This window comes from Antennarius striatus, chromosome 7 (genome assembly GCF_040054535.1).
Source record: "Antennarius striatus isolate MH-2024 chromosome 7, ASM4005453v1, whole genome shotgun sequence".
In the NCBI taxonomy this organism is placed as follows: Eukaryota; Metazoa; Chordata; class Actinopteri; order Lophiiformes; family Antennariidae; genus Antennarius; species Antennarius striatus.
The window spans coordinates 12,296,528-12,318,402 of record NC_090782.1 but is presented as its reverse complement, the minus strand read 5'-3'; the positions used below and the strand labels follow the sequence as shown (position 1 = coordinate 12,318,402).

At 41.3% G+C, this 21,875-nt stretch overlaps 1 protein-coding gene across 1 annotated transcript; it reads left to right on the top strand.

Moving 5' to 3' along the window:
• The first annotated feature begins 389 nt into the window (after positions 1-389).
• On the top strand, positions 390-21,589 carry LOC137598668 (unconventional myosin-VIIa). Its single transcript, XM_068319081.1, has 47 exons — positions 390-407; positions 573-671; positions 755-904; positions 1,370-1,554; positions 4,087-4,208; positions 4,294-4,436; positions 5,024-5,137; positions 5,211-5,364; positions 5,473-5,553; positions 5,631-5,746; positions 6,295-6,434; positions 7,388-7,598; positions 7,682-7,817; positions 7,900-8,069; positions 8,158-8,298; positions 8,389-8,547; positions 8,633-8,725; positions 8,904-8,998; positions 9,071-9,155; positions 9,427-9,645; positions 10,094-10,294; positions 10,355-10,567; positions 10,670-10,828; positions 10,959-11,255; positions 11,344-11,504; positions 11,584-11,710; positions 11,815-11,934; positions 12,238-12,411; positions 13,015-13,242; positions 13,318-13,485; positions 13,929-14,046; positions 15,779-15,905; positions 15,990-16,156; positions 16,243-16,424; positions 16,517-16,638; positions 16,737-16,891; positions 17,496-17,649; positions 18,333-18,488; positions 18,637-18,742; positions 18,842-18,955; positions 19,049-19,136; positions 19,208-19,314; positions 19,445-19,630; positions 20,568-20,684; positions 20,846-20,929; positions 21,010-21,129; positions 21,230-21,589. The coding sequence occupies exons 1-47, from the start codon at positions 390-392 to the stop codon at positions 21,323-21,325; spliced, it is 6,678 nt and encodes a 2,225-aa protein (XP_068175182.1). The 3' UTR covers positions 21,326-21,589.
• Positions 21,590-21,875: the final 286 nt, after the last annotated feature.

The window sequence follows — 21,875 nt, the reverse complement described above, 5'->3', positions numbered from 1 at the left end:
GTCTTCCTCCACGGAAAAACATATTCTCAGGTATGAGCTGACACCAAATATACACTACTGTCTTCTATCTATGATCCCTAGAAGTGGGCTGCGTGAAGGGGAGTTTGGAGTCACTGTCATCAGGGAGGGGTCTTCTTTCTAAAATGTGTTTGAGTTCAGTCAATCAAAAATGTAAAAAAGAAACTGCCCCATGGTTTATTATTTCCACTAAAGGACCTCAGAAACTTTTGTACATCGTAATACTGCATCAAGTTGTCTGTTGGGTGTAAATACTTTACTTTTAAGATGATTCTATTATTGATTTTGTAACAAGTACTTGTTAATAATCGCTGTCTCTCAGCTGAGTCTGTATTTTCATTTTGTCTTCAGACTAAACGCATGTTTCCACTATGCTGCATTTGAGTAAGGTGAGAATAAGTATGATATATGTAAACATTTTGTTTATAATAACATATTTAATATTTATTCACACAATTCTAAACTCTGTGTTGTTCAGATAGTCATTCCAAGGACAGCTATGTTTTTTAACTGTGGCATTTCACCATCCTGAACCCACCGGTTTCTCCATCTAGGGAGATTTTGTGTGGCTGGACTCCGGTGGGCTGCCCATCGGGGCAAAGGTCACGGTTTCAGCAACTGGACAGCTTATGCTGATCGATGATGAAGGAAAGGTACAAACCGCCACCAGAATCTGCTTTGGCGGAGGACGATGAGTGTCGGCCTGGTTGATAACGTCGCCTCTGTCATCACGCAGGAACACCGCATCAACAAGAAGACGGGCGCCATTCGGCCCATGCACCCCACCTCTGTGCAGGGTGTGGATGACATGATAAGGCTGGGTGATATGAACGAGGCGGGGCTCCTCAGGAACCTCCTGGTGCGACACAAGGAGGGCATCATCTATGTAGGTTTCTGTTCTGGGGTGTCACTAGGAACACCCACTTTTATGAGGCTCATAAGCTGCTGTTTAAATGTTTACACGTTTGTGTCTTCCCTGTCAATGGCTCTCTATCTTCGACTTTGACCTGCAGTTCACTACACTGCTGTTTGTCTCCATGGAGACGAATTAGCCTCTGTTGAAAGAGAACATCCCAGTATTTGGATGTCACAGCAATTAAGTTTCACAGAGTTTGTGCAAATATGAATCGAGCCATTTTATTCTATTTTATGCCACTAAATGCTAAAGCAGCCCTTGTCCTCGACTGAGTGTTTGACATGTTTTGAACTCTGCAGCGCAGTCCATACTAAAGGGAGGGGGGTGTCACTGGTCCTGAGATTTTGCTTACACTATCATAACTTGTTATCCCGTTGTAAACACACACACACACGCTTGTGCTTACAACGGGATAACACCCCTCTCTGTCTGAAGACGTACACAGGCTCCATTCTGGTTGCCGTCAACCCCTACCAGCTGCTCCCCATCTACACCACTGAGCATGTGCACATGTACACCGACAGACGCCTGGGTGAAATGCCGCCACACGTCTTTGCCATCGCAGACAACTGCTTTTTCAACATGCGACGCACTCGGAAGAGCCAATGCTGTGTCATCAGGTCTGTTATTGCGTGATTACACAACACAGAAGCTGATTTTAAATAATTATCAAACCATACTGTAGATACAGTAATATGCTGTTGTTCACGGAAACTCAGGGAGACTGGCTTGTTTGCTGTGACATGTTGTATATATACAGTATTTTCCACACTATAAGGCGCACCTAATAGCCTTTAATTTTCTCAATTTCTTATAATCCAGTGTGCCTTATATATGAAAAAGGTTTTAAAATATACTATTCATTGAAGATGAAGGAGTTTTATAATCCAGTGCCCTTTATAATCCACTATGTATGAAATTTATATTTAAAATAGGCCATTCACTGAAGGTGCGCCTTATAATCCAGTGCACCTTATACAGTGGTACCTCTACTTACGAAATTAATTGGTTCTGGAAGAAATTACCTAAGTAGAAAATTTCCTAAGTAGAGACGCGTTTTCCATGCAAATGCCTTAATCCGTTCCAAACCCCCCAAAATTCAGACATAAATGTTTTATAAAGCATACAAATCCATCAAAAAATGTGACAAATACATGTTACAATTAGATTATTACACAATAAATGAGAGTTGTGCATAATGTAAAAAACAAAGAATAAAGAATAAAAATGAAGGTCATTTACCTTTTAACTGCTGTCCCCATTGTTTTTCGCCCTCTTTGGTTCATGCGCTCTTGCCTCACCATGAACAACTGAGTGAATTCCAGTCCACCTTTTGAACTTCTCCAACCACCCACGCAATGCCTTAAACTCTTTAAACTTCCTTTTGTTTCAATAACTTGTCGATTGTAGATGCATTACACCCATATTCTTTGACGAGATCAACCAAACGCATCCCTTTCTTATGCTTTTCTATCATCTTTTGCTTTGTTTGTATGGACAAAAAAACTCTTTACTTCGTCTTTTCCTCTTTTCTCCATCACTTTCTTGGGGTCCATAGTAAATACTCTCAAAGTTAATATATTTGCGTATAACTATCACAACACTTCATGGGTCGAGACCTGAATGACAAGGACGCTGCATAAACACCTATCTTCCTACCCACAGAGGTCCCTCTTAGCAAATGGGATGCCAGGAAGATGCTAGGTAATAGCCAATGGCAGAGCTATAAGAATGTTGCATTCAGGAACCTTTGGGAGCTGCGGTAACAGCCCATACTGTATTGTTACCTTTCGTAACTATAAATTTCTTTCATAACTAGAGGCAATATTTTCCTGTCAAGGCGTTTCGTAAGTAGAAAAATTTTGTATGTAGAGACATTTGTAAGTAGAGGTACCACTGTAGTGCGTAAAATACTGTAATACATTTATTATTTATAGTTACATTAAACATCCAACATTATTACACAGACACATTTTGTCAATTTATGTGAAATAATGCTACTAATAATTAACACAACAAGTTAACTGAGTCACTTCCTTCTCTATGAACACAAGCGAGACATTTGAATCACATTTAAAGGAAGAGTTCACCCAAACATGAAACAAAATTTTGTCAATCTCTTGTTGGTAAAGAGTCAGGAGTTTTTTTGTTCACAAATTATCGCTAGTCTTGCACAGCAAAACAGCATGGTACTATTCTCCTGAAAAAAGATGAGGAACTTTAGGACAAGAAGAAACATCAACAAAAGTGAAATGATTCCATACATCTCATACGACCCTAATCCAAGTGTCCAGAAGATCAGAAATCCCAAACTAGATACTGGACATTAGTACAATTACATTAAATGATGAGTCAAAACTGTAATTTCTTTCATTTTCAATGCACAGAAGCTTAATATGTTCACTTGCAGAACATACTAATATTGTGTTTTTCTCATCTCACAATTCTTGGTGAAAAAAAATAAAATTGTGATTTCTTTTCAGAATTAACAAGATAATTTCCTGTTCATTCTGAAAAATGTATTCTCACAAGAATGCTTACAATAAATAGTCACTTAAGAAAATAAAGAGAAGTGTCTGACACTGGTGGCAAGTATTATGATTACAGGCTGAACATAAAAAAACACCTCATCCCTAGAGACAAATAAATGACAAAGGGGATAAATTATCACTTTTAACATTTGTTTTCAGCTAGGAAATTAATTCAGTGAAGGACAATTAGAAATAAAAATGTTCCATGTCTAAGAACGGTTGAAGATTCTATGTAAACAGTTTCATATTAAACTACATTAGAATAACAGCCATACTGACACCTGGAATGCTAGAACTGTTTCACCCAGACTATCCAATATCTGTTAGACCCTCTAGTTACATATTTTGAACTATGAATGTAAGACAATAAGAAGAAAGACTGATCAATACACAACACAATGTTCATTGCCATCAAAACTCATCACGGTATCGTTCAGAACCAGAACAGTAGGTGAGGTGGACACACCATCTTCACCTAAAACCTGTGCTTATAATAAAGGCTTATCTGGGAAACAATCAAAAACCCTCAAATCAGCAAAACAACATGGTCATTAATGATGAAAGACTTTGATATTTGTTTAACTCAGCTCTTATTTACACATGCTTGCTCTTCTCTCTCAGTGGAGAGTCTGGAGCAGGGAAGACCGAGAGCACGAAGCTCATGCTGCAGTTCCTGGCTGCTGTGAGCGGTCAGCACTCCTGGATCGAGCAGCAGATTCTGGAGGCAAACCCCATCTTGGAGGGTATGAACCAATCACCAGCACAGAGATTCCTGCTGCTCTTGACCCGCTTTGATAAAATGTCTGGATTTTTTTTTCTTCTTCTCAGCTTTTGGTAATGCTAAAACAATTCGAAACGATAACTCCAGTCGCTTTGGGAAATACATTGACATCAACTTCACCGAGGATGGGGCCATCGAAGGGGCACGCATTGAGCAATATCTGCTGGAGAAGTCCCGAGTTTGCCGTCAGGTGGGAGAAATACAGTGGCGGGCCGTGCATTTCATACCTAGGCCTTCAGTGATGCTATCCTTAGTCAAACTTGCATAAATACATCCCATAATGCTATGAGCAGCTCCCAACGCTGCCACCAATATAGTGTTCAGGACTGAGACGTTTATAACTTCTCTCAAATGAAATGAAATTAGTAGAACATTAAATATGAAAACTTAAATTAAATTAAATTAAATACTTGTACTCACCGAAAGAACTCTTCAAACGGCTTATTTAAACGCAAAATCCATTTTCCTTTCTTTCTTCAAGAACACTCCACTAGCTAGAACAGGTTAACTAGTTCAAGTTAGCTAGAACAGGTGTTGGCCTATGTCATTTTATATCCAAATGTATAATTATATATTTATACATATATTTGAATATATTTATTTAAGGAAAATGCATCAAAATATAATTAACTTTCATCATAAATATTATCATGATCTCTGGTTATGTCAGACCAACAGAGAAGGCCTTGCTGGCCCTGACCACCAATCACTGGTCTGGAATCATAACTTTTAGCAGTGACACTGCTGTTGTTAAACTCCACATACCCTCCTGTGCAGGCGCCTGAGGAGAGGAACTACCACATCTTCTACTACATGCTGATGGGTATGCCAGCGGAACAGAAGAAGATCCTTAACCTTGGGAAAGCTTCCGAGTACAACTATCTGACCATGGTACTGATTGATATCTGTAGTGGTGTATTTTGAAAAGAAATGCACACTTTGATTCATGTTTTCACATCACCAGGGTAACTGCACCAGCTGTGAAGGCCGGGACGATGTAGAGGAGTACGCCCACTTCTGTTCATCCCTGAAGATCCTCACATTCACGGAGAACGACTCCTGGGAGATCTTCAAACTGCTGGCTGCCATCCTTCACCTGGGCAATGTGTGCTTTGAGGGTAAGTACTGTGTCATGTAGCAGGATGACAGTACTGTGGGTACTTCTGTTTGTTGTTGTCTCAGTAATGTCATCTTTGGAGTCATACCTTGTTTTTAAATCATTTCAGGCACCATAGTCAATAATCTAGAAGCGTGTGACGTAGTCTCCTCATCCCATTTCAACATGGCCAGCCAGCTCCTGGAGGTTTGTCATGTTTTTGTGATGGGTGTCGATAAGAAGGGAGCTGAGATGGTCTGACTTCATTTGTCTCAATTCTTTAGGTAGCTCCAAAAGAGCTGGGGAAAAGTCTGACTCAGCACTCTTTTATGACGACCAGAGAGAGCGTGACCAAAAGTCTAACCTCTAGCCAGGCCGTGGACAGCAGGGACGCCTTTGTTAAAGTAACGTCACACACTCTAAACGCTCATTGGGTCTCTGAAGAAGTCTAGTGACGATCCCAAAAGGAAGGATCTTTTCTTTATTGAGCAGCTCTCTTTTAACAGAATGTGTTAGAACATATTTACACACTTGATTTTGTTATTGCAGTTTTCAAAGCAATTTGTTGATTTTTTAATAATAGTTCAAAAGCTAGAGTTCATGTCAGTGGTTCTTCTATGCACTGTGTTTATAACCATCTGTGTTTATATAAATATCATATAAATATATGATATTTATATAAATAAATATCATATATTTATTTATATGATAAATAAAGATAACAACTCTGTCTACCACATGATGTATTGTATGACCAGTGTCTTTATAATAGACACAAATGACTTTTTCAAGAGAGCAGCTAAAGTTACAGCTAAATAAGAAAAATAATAAATCAAAACTATTTAACAGTATAACTGTACTGACTTTCTGGACCCGTAGGGTCAGAAATGGTAAAAGTCATTCCGTTTGGATTGTTTGTGCTGTCATGAGCTGTTGTCTGTTTTATTCTCAGGCTATTTATGGAAGACTTTTCCTTTGGATTGTGGCCAAAATCAATACTGCCATTTATAAGCAACCCGAGGATTCCACTGAGTTTCAACAGTCAATAGGATTACTCGATATTTTTGGCTTTGAGAATTTCAAGAAAAACAGGTCAGTGGGAACAACATTAAAAAAAAAAAGTTTTCAAATGAATCCAGGTTCTCTGGATTCTTCCCACCTCCAAAAGCATGTGCTTCAGGTTGATTGGCCGGTCCCAAAATTGGCCCAAAATTGTGTGTGTGCGTGTTTGTCTGTCTTTGTGTGTGGCTCCACGGTGCACTGACGTCGTGCCCGGAGTGTCCCCCGCCTCACGCCCTTATGCCAGCTGGGATAGGCTGCAGCTTCCCGTGACCTGCTACGGCGGATAAAGCGGCAGAAAATGAATGAATGAATGAATGATTTATGCTGACCCAAAAGCAGAGAACCTTTCAGTAATTTGTAACGGAACCAGGGTGAAATCTTTGATAAGAAAAAGTAAATATCTAGATATTATTGCATTTTTAAATAAGTCAACATATTTAATGAAACGGTCATTTACTCTTTTGAAAATGTATTAATTGCCAATCCGATAGGCACAACAAAGTTATCTGATTTTCCTTGTCGCGGAAAATATGCTGCAAAATTAAGCTAATGCAAGATACCTTTTGAAGACAAAAATTAAAGTAGGGCGACTACCCCTTTCACATCATTGATAAATTTAAATGAAAAATCAGTAGCAATCCACTGATCAGCAGAAAATTGATATCTGTATTCATGAGACCTGACTGTTGTCTGTCACCTCATCTGGTCGTTAATTACAGGCCAATCCATAGAAAAATATGCAATCGTTCACACCTACAGGCAATAGTTACCCATTCACCTGTGTAGCATGTTTTTGGACCCCGAGGGATCAGACTAAGACAAAACACACAAACTCACACATTATAGTCCAAACCATGCCAGTAAGCCACCATCAGACTGCTTCAGTGCTTTACTGCTGGTGTTGTTGGATGAAGAAGAGCATATCCTCCTGACCACCCCTCTGTCTTTCCTCTGGCGCTGCTGGACGCGTTGAATGGATGCAGCTTTGAGCAGCTCTGCATCAACTTCGCCAATGAGCAGCTGCAGCAGTTCTTCGTCAGGCATGTTTTCAAGCTGGAGCAACTGGAGTACACCCGTGAAAATATTGTTTGGAAACACATCGACTACCAAGACAACCAAAGCACTCTGGATGCCCTGGCCATCAAACCTCTGAACATGCTGGCTCTTATTGATGAGGAAAGCAACTTCCCCAAGGTCCATAATCTTCTTCTACCTTGTTAATCACATTCAAAGTATAGCAAAGCAAGTTTTAAATGTCTTCTCTTGTTTATTTTTAGGGCACAGATGCTACCATGCTGGAAAAATTTAATCAGAACCATGGGAGAGTTGGCATATACACCCCCCCAAAAAACAACTATGAGACTCAGTTTGGAATCCAACATTTTGCTGGAGTGGTCTACTATGACTCAAAAGGTACTCTACGAGACTTTATAAGCTGTAAACCATTCTCACAGAGCCCTTTGTGATTTCCTCTTTGTACCTGTCTTGTTTTGAGGTTTCCTTGAGAAAAACCGAGACGCTCTGAGCTCAGATCTGATTCAGCTGGTGGAGACTTCCACCAACAAACTCCTCAAGCAGACATTTCACAAGGAGCTGTCCACCGGTACAATCAAGAGCAGTGTCAACCCCAGGATGATCATAACCAAGGCCTCCAGCACCCTCAGGGTCAGTGTCACCATTAGCTTCAGTATTACTGCAGCATCCATGAATAAAACACGGAATGCAACTGCTTATACCTCCTTGTGTTGGACAGCAAGTGATGGATACGAAAAAGCGTGTTCCAACTCTGGCTGGTCAGTTCCGCCAGTCTCTGGATTCTCTGATGAAAACGCTGACTGTGTGCCAACCTTACTTCATCCGCTGCATTAAACCCAACGACGACAAGAAGCCGATGGTGAGGAAATAGAACTGATTCACATCTGTGCCACAAACAAAAGAAAAGATTAAATGAACACGATGAAGATGACATCCCTCTGTGTCTCAGCTGTTTGACAGAGAGTTGTGCATGCGCCAGCTCCGTTACTCTGGTATGATGGAGACCATCAAGATCCGGAAGGCTGGCTATCCAGTACGCTACACGTTTGATGAGTTCCTGGTTAGATACCGCGTCCTCCTGAAAACCTACCTCTGTGATCCTAAAACGGTGAGCTGAAAATGTTAACTTTAGGCCACAACATCCTCACAGAATCTTTCGCTATGGCTTTGTGATGATTGGTTTCCTCTAACAGGAGAGTAAAGTGAAATGCTGTGAAAGCATCTGTGAGACTGTGCTTGCTGAAGAGGGAAACTGGAAGACTGGGAAGACAAAGATATTCCTCAAGGTGCTGCCATACACATAGTGTTTTCTGCTGTTGATAATGTGTGGATGCTTAAGTGTCTTGTGAAAATTGATATTTCATTCATTTGTATTTTATGCTGAAGCACTTAAACCCACATAATTTTGATCATTTAAGATTTTCCATTTCAACAAAGTCACATCATTCAACCTTTTTCTCTCAGGACTGCCATGACACTATGCTTGAAGTGGAGCGAATGAAAGAACTCAATGTGAAGGCACTTCTAATCCAGAAAGTCCTGAGGGGCTACAAATACAGGTAAGGGACAAAAAGCTGTAAAAATATCCATTATTGTTAGATTGTGTAACAAGTAATATCATATCTCTGAAGGAGGCAGTTCCTGAGGGAAAAAGCAGGTGCTATTGTTATCCAGAAGCACTGGAGAGGACACAAAGGCAGAAAACTATATAAAGTGGTGAGTCAGCTTTTAACATGAAGTTTTTAAAATCTGAAATTACAAAAGGGACGTTTATTATATTGTTTCCATGAATTACTGCTCCATTTTAAGTGTTTATGTTAATGTTATATCAGTCAGATCTTATTCTATCTTCATCTTAAGAAGTACTTACAGGTATAGACATGTGGTCATTGCAAGAAAAACATTGGATATTTTGTGTTCAGTATTGGCCATTTTAAGAAAATAGATAAATAAAAACTAAACCCCATTTATTATGTTCTAATTCTAGGTCCAGCATGGCTTTGCAAGACTACAGGCACAGGTTCGCTCTCGCCAACTCCACTCCCAGTACAATAAGAAGCGGGATGCAGCCATCCTCCTGCAAGCCCAAACCCGAGGATGCCTGGCCAGGAGGGAATGGAAGCGCCAGAGAGAGGCAGTGATCCTGCTGCAGGCACAGACCAGAGGTCTGCTGGCAAGAATAGCCCTAAAAAAGATGAAGAGAGATGTGAGTTCAACATTAAGAACTATGAAGGACATCCAGTAATTAATCTAAGGCAACTTTCAGTCATACCAGATGAACTTCTTTCTTATCCACCATGTTCAAAACATCCATAACTTTTCACTCGCTGCATCTCTTTCACCTGATTACATCTGTTAATAATGAGCCAACTGTTTATTATAATTAGGCGAACATTTCAACTAGCCCGTTTTTGCTGAACTGACTCAATAATTTATGATTACAAACGAACAAAATGAAACTGGAAAGGAAAGTTTGAATTCAGGAACTTAAAGCAGGTTTAAATTTATGGTATAATTGTTGAGTTTTTTGCTCAGAAACTTAGGACAACCCATGTTTTCTATTGTACAAATTGCATTTGTAATTATTAATTACATTCTGTTACTCATCAAAGCTACTGTTAGTAAATCTGATCTTATTTTTTGTGTTCTTTCAGATGTACCTCTCTGCCAAACAGAAAGAAGAAGAACGGCGAGCTCTTTTAGCAAAGCAGTTACACTTGGAGGAAATCCTGAGGCAGAAGAGAATAATGGAGGCCAAGACTCAGTCAGAATCCATCACAGACCAAGAGATGGTGGACAGCATCTTTGACTTCCTCCCTGTTGTGACAGGAGGCCAGGAGGTTTGCTCACCAAATGTTTGTGCATTTTTTAAATCTCTTTATAGCCAGTCACTTCATGTGTCTATCTGTCCTCAGAATTATGAGGAGAGGAGGATGGTTATTGAGGAGATAGACATCGACGATCTTCCCATGGAAGAGGATCTTCCCAAAGAGGATGACGATGACCTGGATGAGTACGCCTTCTCCAAATTTGCCTCCATGTACTTCCAGGGTGCGGCCACCCCCACCCACATCCGTCAGCGGCTTCGGCAGCCCCTGCTTTACCACGAAGACGAATCTGACGTCCTGGTGCTCCACTTAAAACACTTGAATGAATCATTTCAGTCATCTAACATGAAAGTGTTTGATTTGAATTCATGAAATATGCTGTTTCTGTTATTCTACCACCAGGCCTCTCTGACTGTGTGGTGGATCATCCTGAGGTTCATGGGAGATCTCCCTGAGCCCAAGAAGCAGATCCAGGGAGGTCCTAGAGAGGAACGGCTCCTACCACAAGACCTGATTTCCAGACAAGACAGACGTTTCAGCCACATGGTCGGCCCGGACCAGGTAAATGTCTGCATAAACCTTGGAAAGTAGGAATTATGAAGGTGGGTAAGTAGTTGTAGAAGAGACAATTGCGATTGTCTCTTCAACATGTAGATGGATGTATGTAAAATATGTTTTTTGACTGTTTTAGAGGGTTCTAAGGAGTAAAAAAGAGAGACCACCTCCCACAGTACCTGAGGAGACATCAAAACCCAGGAAGAGCTCCATCTTCACAGACCTTCTGGCACGAAACAAGAAGGCTTCTGTTGTGCCCAATGAGATCGCTCAAAACCCGAGGGCGTACACTGTGCCGGAGAAGAACCCTCAGGCAAGAAAGGGAACCATATTCACTGACATTCTGTCCAGACACAAGAAAGGTTCTGCGCAAGAAAACGTGACCTCAGAATCCATCTCAGGCCTCAGGAAACCCTCGATCATTGTGGAGGAGGTGAGGTGGAGCCTAAACTATCTCATTTGTGTGATGTTTTGTAATTTGTTAAACATATATAATCCTTATGTGTTGTTTCTTCTTGCAGTCAGATGACCTGACTGAGGTGTCAAAGACTCCCACCCTGCAGACGGTGAAAGAGGACAGTGATGTCATGATTGGAGAAGGACCCACACTGGACCGACCACTGACGTCACTGGAAAAGCTTCACATCATCGTGGGATACGCTATCGTCAGACGTGACCTTCGGTACAGAAAGAAAAGGTGCACATTCACATATCTTTTAAAAATGTATTTCTAATGCAGTTTCTCCTGCCTGTCTGCACAGGGATGAGATTTACTGTCAGATTTGCAAGCAGCTTCAGGACAACAACAATCGGAACAGCTACTTTCGTGGCTGGATCCTGCTGTCCCTCTGTCTTGGCATTTTCACTCCTAGTGAGAGGTTTTTGAAGGTCTGTTCAACAGTTGCATTAGTAGCTTCATTCTCACAAACCCTGTACTACTTGCTGTAATGTTTTTTTTTTAATCACTTTACCACATCTTTATTCCTTGGCAGCACCTGCAAAGCTTCATCCGTTTTGCTCCAGGAGGCTATGCTTCTTACTGTGCAGAAAGGCTGCGGCGCACAGGATTGAACGGGGTGCGTGGGGAGCCTCCAGCCTGGCTGGAGCTGCAGGTATGGAGGCTGATACTGATTAAATTATTGACTGACTTATATAATAAATGTGTGATGAAAGCATTGACATTGTACCCATATTATTGGTGTTGGTGTCCTAGCAGAAGCATACATCTCAGTCAGGATTTTGAGATCAGTTGATCTCATCTGTTTCTGATGCATCAGGATCTCTATCAAGAAACATTATCTGTATAATTCACGGACCTCACGATCACTAATTGTTAGTGATTTCACGAGCAGTTGTAACTGTAGTAAATTTCACAGAACATGAACGTGGTGGTTTGTATTGTGCTGTACTGATAGGCAACCAAGACTAAAAAACCCATGAGTGTTTCTGTGATGTTGATGGATGGACGCTCCATCAACCTGCCTGTTGACTCAGCGTCTACATCCAGAGAGATCTGCCAGGTCCTCTCCAACAAAGTCAAACTCAAGGACACCTTTGGATTTTCCCTCTATGTTGCCTTGTATGGAAAGGTAGGTCTGTGTCACGCAGGTGACACTACATGTTCTACCTTCACAACGGTCTGAGCTCCATTGTTTAATCTGAGAAGAAAAAAAAGCTTCTTATTCTTCATGCTGTCAAAATATATTATTAATATTGTTAAAACATTTTTTGAAAGAAGGGTGTTTTTGTTCTCAGATGCATGTTTGTGAAATTATAGTATCTCTTATGGTATCTACCCATAAAGCTCAGCGCCAACCTCATAAATACTTTTTTTTTAAAACTTTGATACAAACAGAATAAACAGCCTCCAGGTGTTCCAAACAAATTTGTTTATTCCCAATATTTTCATATATCATTCATAGAAACTATATAATGTGTCTGAAATATGGGTGCAAAATAAAGCCTGACCTCCATGATTAAGATAAGAAAATAAGAACTCAGTATATACTATTGATCCAATAAATAGTCCAAGAAAGTCCAATAAATAATGAGTCGGATGTATGTTGCACTCTGGGAAAACTGAACTGGACTTTAAAGTGTGAACAAATCTATATAGTTCACAGTGTCCTGAAAAACTCAGTGATGTGTGTTGTGGTCATGAAGCACATGTTGATAGCTAACCTGTCCTGAAGGTGTGGGCTCTGGGCAGTGGCAGGGAACATGTGATGGACGCCATCTCCCAGTGCGAGCAGGAGGTGAAGAAGAGAGGAGGCCAGGAACAACACGCTCCCTGGAAGCTCTTCTTCCGTAAGGAGATCTTCACCCCCTGGCACGACTGCAAGGAGGACAAGATCAGCACGGACCTCATCTACCAACAGTTCATCCAGGGTTTGAAGTTTGGAGAGTATCAATGTGGAAAGGTCAGCTCCTACTTAACCTATGTAGCTGCTGCCATATTATTAGATATAATCATCACATCTTCTTTACCCACTTAGGAGGATGATCTCGTTCAACTTGCTGCCAAACATCTGTACGTCCAACACGGCTCAGACGGCAGCGCAGAGCATGTGACTGAAGCTGTTCAGGACTGCATCAGCATCCCTCTGCTGGAGGCTAAATCAGAGACCAAATGGGTGCAGCTGGTCAGCGCTGCTCACGCTCAGGTCGGTCACATCCCGTATCAGACACGCATTAAGATGACACTTGAATCCAACACGGTACAAAAGACCTGAGATTTCGTTTTTGCTGTTGAGACCAGCTGTCTGTCCTCCAGAGTGAAACCCAAGCTTGAGTAATTTGCTTTGTCTAGTTTCTTATCTGTTTGCCACTTGATCCCATGTTATTTCATAGTTTGATAAATTTAGCATTCAGCATGCTCTGCAATCTAGAAAATTTAAATATACATATATATATTACAAATCCCATTGAACTACAAAGTGTGTCCAAAGATGACTGAAATTGTGCACATTTTCCCCTCCCAGATAGAGACTGTATATTAATGCCAGGTCTAAACAGGGCCAAAAGGTCTGACATGGACAGGAAAACATAATTTCCACAGCTCCTCGAGTCGATCTAATGTTCTGTTTATTTTCTGAAACCACATCAGGGTTCTTATTTGAGCTCAAACCAAAGAGCAGATTCAGTGAAGGCAGAGGTGGTGGACTACGCCCGTATGAAGTGGCCCATGTTCTTCTCCAGGTTCTTTGAGGTCGTCCAACTGTCAGGTGGGAGTCTGTTTGAAAACAACGTTTCTCTCCTCTCTTATATCTTTTTTTTAATCTCTTTTTAATGTAGCAAATACCAATGTGTAAAGCAAATATAACAACAGTGTAATGATCCTTTTTAAGAAATATAAAAGTTGATGAAATATAATAATTAGAAATGCTTCACTCCACTGACAGGATCGATAACACAGATTTTTAACAAAAGTCACCCTAGAATTTTACATCTGTTATCAGTTGAAGACCAAAGTGGAACATTTAGAGCTATCACAGTAACTGTTAAACGCTGACATTTAAATTCTGCGTCATACATTTATTTTCTTCCTAAAATGTTAAACATAATGCTCAGCTTTTTTCTGACTGACATTTTATTTTATTGATCTGTATTTTTAAAAATGTGTAGCACATTTCTTCACATTCCTTGAAAATACAAACAATTTTAATGATCAGCAGTGAAGCTGTTTTGTAACCAGCCCCCGTTTTGTATCTGTGCCAAACTGGAATATACAAGGACTATTTATAGACACGTTAAAGCGCTGGGGTGAAAACTTGAACAAAGTAGATGATAAGGAACGAGTAAGTGGGCCAGGAAAAAACTTTTCTTTCATCCTTTAAGATTTACTACTGTGTAAACAACCAATTTGCACCAAGGATGAACTCCGGCTCACCGACACACTGGGTGTTTTGCTAAAGAGATGAAGATTTATTTTGTTCCAATGTGAAATTGCAGAGTTGATGACATGCTGGTAACATAAAAGTATCATAATTGTAGGTTACCACAACATGATTCCTCAATTTAACACAACTAACAGAGTTTCCCAGTGCAGCTTGTAGCTGATGCTTCATTTGTTCCAACACAGACAGGATGTTGTTCTCCTTGAGGCCACAGACTGCAAGATTGTTTCATTTATAAGTGATAACAAACATTATATTATAGCACATGCAATAAATGTAACATCTAAATGGTGTCTATTATTTTTGTATTTTGGAACATTGCAAGCTGAATATCTTTGGTTGAACTTTGGATTGACATGCTGTAAATGGCTAATTTATTTTGTGAAAGTTTATGGACTAAATGAAAAAAAGTAGAAACAACGGTGTGTGTTGCAGTGCCCTTTAACACCCCTTAAGCAATGCCAGAAAATGAGTTCACCCCCATGTACCTCTAAATGGCCAAATGGTTAATAGTTGAATTTGTGTTTTTTTCCCCAGTATATTAGCATATAGTATAGAGCATGGGCGGCCAATTAACTTTTACATGGGGACACATGAGAAACCTGCATTGTGTCAGGGGGCCGCACCAATGATAACTTGAACTTAATTCTGCTAAACTTTCTTCTATTGTAAAATGCACTATACTAAATATTTAGAATAGCTTATACTACTAATTGGAAGAATAAAAAAGTTTGTAAATACTTTTATTAGGCTATTTTAAATTCTGGTGTTAAATTTATTCTCATTTGTGTAATGTGTACGTAATTTGTGATTGGCTTCTCACGGGCCAGACAGGGTTGTACACATCTGCGTTGGAGCATAAAGTCTAAGTCACAGAATAAGGTCAATTGAATCAGCTGGGCTTTAAATGCTTCATTATAAAAATATCATCGTCTTTGGGCTGATGCTCCATCCCTCACCACTGAGGCCTTCTTTCACAGACAGCCTGAGGCCCCCACATCATTCACACATGATGCAAACAACACACCTCGCCTCACTGAATCTTGCTTTTCTTCTTCAGGACCTCCTCTCCCAAAGAGCAGCTTCATAGTGGCTATAAACTGGACTGGTATCACCTTCCTGGATGAACGAGAGAGGAGGCTGCTGGAGCTCTCCTTCCCTGATGTCACTGGAGTTAATACCATAAGGTGGAGGCGTGATCAGAGGGGGGGCAGCGTTGTGACTCTTTCCACTGAGGGTGAGGTGTAACATGTGCTATGATGGCCTTTCAGAGAGAGTAAGGCTTCTGGCCCGGCCGTGAACCTGCTGACTCTGAAGGGAGACTTCACTCTGGCTGGAGCGGCGGCTGATGACATGTCAGAGCTGGTGACCATGTTACTCAGTGGACTGACAGAGAGATCTCAGTACGCCGTGGCCCTGAGGGAAGCCGACAGACGAGGTCACACATTTGTTTTGTACATCCTCACAGCTTAACTGAATACTGTCTGATGATTAAACTGTGAATCGACTCCCACTCTCCCGTAGATGACCCCACTTTCCTCAGCTTCAAGAAAGGAGAGCTCATCATCATAATCAGAGATGATGAGTTTTCTCAGAAACACGTATGGATTAAGGGAGAGAATGAACGCACGAGACAAATAGGAGCCGTTCCCACCGATGCCATCTTAATCCTTCCGACGCTCAGCAAACCCTCCAATGAGGTTATGGTATGGAGACGTCAAAGACGCATCCTCTCAGATGAGTTATCCTGAATGTAACATGTGGAGTATTGAATGTGTTGCATGCTTCTTTATTGCAGAGCCTCCTCAATTTGTCCCCTAACCAGAGGAAGAACATCATAGAGACAAACCTGAAAGGAGTGGGAACGATGGAGAGATTTGCTCCTATCACTCTGAAAGAATTCTCCGTGGAATATTTCAGGTACCTGAAATGTTTGATGAGGTTCTACCTGTTATTTTGTTTTCAGCTGATCAGAAACAAAATGCTCAGTGGAGGGTATTTTCCTTTTTATGATACAGGCAGCCCACCAAGGATGTGAACCGTCAGGTGATTTCCAGGAATGCTGCTCCTGAGAGGCTGTGGATCAGCTCCAGAGAGCCAATCAGACAGCCCCTCCTCAAGAGCCTGGTGGGCAACTCAGACCTCAGCCACAAAGCCTGCCTGGCCTTCCCTGATATCCTTCCCACATCACTGTGATGTCAAAAGTGTCACATACTTTACCAGAGCAGCTTCACTTCCAGAAAAGGGCTCACCTGTCCGCTGGCAGACAGCGTGCCGCCGCTCTGTAGCTGTTTGTTGGCAAGAAAGTAGTTCCTAATTAAGATGTTCACAAGAAAACAGTGGAACGTTTGGAATACTTGGCTTACTATTACTTGTTAAGGACAATGTGGGTTCAACAACCACATGCATTAGCACCACAAACAGTAGGAAGACTGAACTGAAGTCAGCTCCTGGTTGCTGAAGGGCGTTCTGAGGCAGTTTAGGATTTTGTTCTGGTTTGTTAGGTTTCTCAAGGCTACAAACTGTTGGCCAAGTTTCACACAGATTATCAAAAATGGTGCTTCACTGATTCATTCTGTACATTAATACAACAAACGCAACATGTTTAAGTTTACTTCTGTGTTCAGAGCACCTGCATGGTGTTCTAAAACTTTGGTTCCTCACAGTTCCTCCAACATTAACATTTAAAAAAAATAGGGAGTTCTGACTACAGAATTCTTAGAACTATAATCACAGCTGTGTCGCATGACGGTTGTTCATCCTTGACTGGTGCCCACCGATCCTGAAATATATGGGCGACTACCCCACGAAGCAGATGCCGAGTCCAATAGAGCTGACCGACCAGATCTTTGGTCCGGCCACCAAACACGAGGCTCTCAGGGATGAGATCTACTGCCAGATCATGAAGCAGATGACCAACAACCACCAACGGTATGCTGAAGTCAGTTCACCTTCCCAGACAGACCGTGTATCTGCGTTTGACCTGCGTTTATTATTCATTTTTAGTTAGTACAACATCACTGCTGGTTTTATTGACACAAAAAAGTGCAGTACATGGAACTTTTTTACATTGCTTTGGGCATAGTTGTAATTTATTATGCATTATAATGAGGAGGTAAATGATTTTCTCAAATGTACCGCACACCCTGGAACACAATAAATTGTGTTACAGATTACAAATTATTGCTGTAACATTTACCAACAATTACTTTATCTTAAAACATGCCAATATTCTCTGGGTCTACCTCATCAACTCAAAGACTTTATGCTTACAAACTTTTGTGTTGATGAGTCAAGACAAGCCTTGTGTTTTTAGGACTATGTCATATTTTATAGATCTATCTTTTAATTTATGAATCAAGAAAATAGATTAAAATACTTTTGATAATCAACCTAAGCTTTAGAGGAAAAGCCTGATTAGTGACCTGCATCAGTGAACATCTTAATTCCTCTATGTATTTTTCATTATTTAGACGCCAGCAGGTACTAAAAGTAGAATTGTAGAGGGCAACAGTAGAGAAAAGGTTTTTCTTAGAATGGATGTGAATACAGAGCAGGCTTCGGTCATTATTCTTATGGTTCCCCTGTGTATTCTGTGTTTTATGGTAACCCAGGTTCAGCATGGAGCAGGGCTGGCAGCTGCTCTGGTTGTGTTGTGGTCTGTTTCCTCCCAGCCAGTCTCTTCTGAAACACACTCAGCGTTTTCTGGAGTCCCGCTGCAGAGAGCCCCTGGCCTCCGACTGCCTGCAGAGGCTGCAGAGCTCGCTGAGGTTAGCCCAACAGTCCGGATTAAATGTTACCGGTGTAGAACACTGTATTCTCTCATGCCTCAAAGAAGAGTGCATGAGATCAAGAGTCTGTGATGGCGGCTACCAAATTCCTTTTTAAAAGAGATGAAACATTGATATATTTGTGTAGGATGGAGCCGAGGAAACTCCCACCTCATCAGGTTGAAGTGGATGCAATCCAACTAAATAGCACCCAGATTTTCCACAAAGTCCACTTCCCCGACAACGCAGAAGAGGTACACACGCAGTGGTTTTAAAGCTACAAAAGCATCCCAGGTACAATGTTACAATAGCAGTGCAAATGATCCAGGGGTTCTCCTTTCGTCTCTCTTCAGATATTTGAGGTCACAACGAACACCAGGATCAGGGATCTCATCCTGAACATCGCCAATAAGCTCAGCTTGGCCTCAGCAGACGGTTTCAGCGTCTTCGTCAAAACAGAGGACAAGGTTTCCTCGACAGTTTCCAACCTTTTGTGCTTTGTTTTGATATTGAATATTGTGCCAGTGGATGTAAATAAGATGTGTTTGTGTATCTGTCAGGTTCTCAGTCTGAGTGATACGGACTACTTCTTTGATAGTCTGAGACAAATAACTGACTGGTCCAAGAAAGCCAAGAGGATTAAAGAAGGTAAAACAAAAAAGAAAATGCAAATCCAACTCTTTCTCTGTCCCATGGACACTTGTGTGTGTGCTGTGCAGGTGGCCCAGTCAATACACCCTACCTGGTGTTCTTCATGAGGAAGCTGTGGTTCAACGTCGTCCCCGGCAGAGACTTAGAAGCAGACCTTATGTTTCATTTCCCTCAGGTACAACTCGAATGATGTAGCTTTCCTGAGCAGATGAGTTTATGACATGACACCTGATCTTACCCGAGCCATCACTGGTATCACTGGGTTCACTAGAATGCTCCAATCGGAATATCTTTGCGTCCACTAGGAGCTTCCTAAATACCTGAGAGGCTACCATGTTTGCACCAAAGAGGAAATGATCAACATTGCGGCTCTGCTGTTCAGGATCAAAGTTAGCAGTGACAAGAGCCAGATTGTGATGATCCCTAAGATGCTGAAGGAGCTGGTTCCTGTGGACCAGCTGAAGGCCATGTCTGACAACGAGTGGAAGAAGGTATGAGGGGCTTTCAGTCAGGTCAGAGGTCTATTTAGCTAGTGTGTCTTTTAAAACGAATACTGTCACGCTATAATTCTCTTATTAACTACACCTCATAAAAATACAACACACAACCTCAGCACTGTTTGACTTCCTGATTCTGTCTGTGGCACGGCTCCAACCTCATTTGTTCCTCCTGCTGCACATCTATCACAGAACTCTGGCGAGGTCAGCCTGTAAGAACATAGCATTTGTCCTAATCTCTCTCTCTCTCTCTCTCTCTCTCTCTCTCTCTCTCTCTCTCTCTCTCTCTCTCTCTCTCTCTCTCTCTCTCTCTCTCTCTCTCTCTCTCTCTCTCTCTCTCTCTCTCTCTCTCAAGGTTAAGGTCACTGATTTTGCAAAATGAAATTTCAACTGAACTTTCAATTGAACTTTTACAGCTGATAGAGTAGTACATGGGTTTAGGGGATAATTTTTACCAACTTCACCATCCTGTTGTAGCATTTTGACATGCTAACATCACTGATCAGTGTAAAAACCAAGGAATGTCATCACTGCTTCAGGTGTTTGTTCCTGAGTGAACAGAGATGAATAAAGACAATACTGTCAGTGTGAGGCTGTGGCGCACTGGAGTGTTTATATAGTTCTTTGGTAACAATGCAGTTCTTTGACCCACAGGAAATAAAAAAATATACACAGGGTCACTTTGGATAATTTATTATTTACTGCAGTCTCTTTACGGATATTCATGACAGAATAGAAGCAGCCGTCTGCTTTTAAGTGTCCATAGGAACAGTGTAACCATTGTGTGTTCATGTGATTCCCATCTCGGTTCAGAATACTGCCTGAAGGCTGTGGGGGTGTTAGAAACTGATTAACCTCATTAGAGCAGTGCAAATACTTCAGACTAGCGTATTGGATCATACGGTGAACGTCCATGTTTTTTTATTTTTAGGTTATTACTGCTTCTTATAACAAACAAGTTGGTATGACTGTGGATGAAGCTAAGGTGGCCTTCCTGAAGATGGTGTACCGCTGGCCAACGTTCGGCTGCGCCTTCTTTGAAGTGAAGGTAAGAGTTGCAGCACAAACGCTGCTTTAGTTCCGTACCTATTGTCCAGCTACTTAGTTCACACCCTCTGTCACCAGCATGCATGAACTGCACATTGACTGATCACAATCACGGCTCCAGTGATAACTTTTCTCATTTGCCAAAAAAAACTTTACTTCCAGCAAACATCGGAGCCAAATTTCCCAGACATTGTTCGAATAGCAATCAGCAAGAAGGGACTCAGCATCATGCACCCAAAGACCAAGGTGAAAAAGCGTCCTCAACAGCCATCATTCAACACCTTCCTCCTACTTTTTAACATTAACAGTTATTTTGTCTTATAAAGGATGTGCTGGCGAATCATCCTTACAACCACATTGCAAACTGGTGCAGCGGAAGCACTTACTTTCACATGACTATTGGCAATTTAGTCAGGGGGAGCAAATTCCTTTGTGAAACCTCGCTGGTAAGATCTATCAATAGACATGAGAGCTTGAGGCTTTAAAGCGTCAGTCGGTAAAATTCATCCCTTTCATTTCCTCTTTTCTCTGTGTCTCTTTAAAAAGGGTTACAAGATGGATGATCTTATAACCTCCTATGTCAACATGTACCTCAGAGAGAGGAGGGCAGTGCAAACCAGGAACCGGCGCTTCAACATCTGAGCCTCGGCAGGAGTGTGACGTAGCAGCAACACATGTAGTTCATGTCCACCAAACAACAGAGCAGGAACAGGTTCTGGTTCTGACCGTCCAATCAGCTTCATCTGTGCAAAACAACAGATTGATTCACAGCATGAGAGAAAGTTGTAGAATTCTCCTGTTTTATTTAAAGCTCACGTTTCTGTCATGTGTAAACAAATAGTGAACAGCTCATGTTCTAGGTAGAACTTAATCTGTGCACATCTTAAAACTTTAATTTATAGTCATCAACCCACAAAGAAAAACAATATTTATAAATGTGTCCAACAATAAAGAAATAAAGGTTTTTTGATTTGCTCTTTCTTATGCATCAACACCAAATATGATTCTTGTATCAAAGGCCATGGAACTTTCAATGCTTAACACACACACACACACACACACACACACACACACACACACACACACACACACACACACACACACACACGCACATGCACACCCACAGCATGAATTAAGTTTTGTCCAATCAGTGCACTGAGGTAAGGTTGTGTCTGGCATTTTTGCACCAGTG

What these genes read in the sequence shown, in the direction of transcription:
- LOC137598668 (XM_068319081.1), top strand. An exon ending in TGAGGTCGTCCAACTGTCAG is followed by an intron (nt 14,047 to 15,778) that starts GTGGGAGTCTGT and finishes TTTCTTCTTCAG; the next exon opens with GACCTCCTCTCCCAAAGAGC. An exon ending in AGGCTGCAGAGCTCGCTGAG is followed by an intron (nt 18,489 to 18,636) that starts GTTAGCCCAACA and finishes ATATTTGTGTAG; the next exon opens with GATGGAGCCGAGGAAACTCC.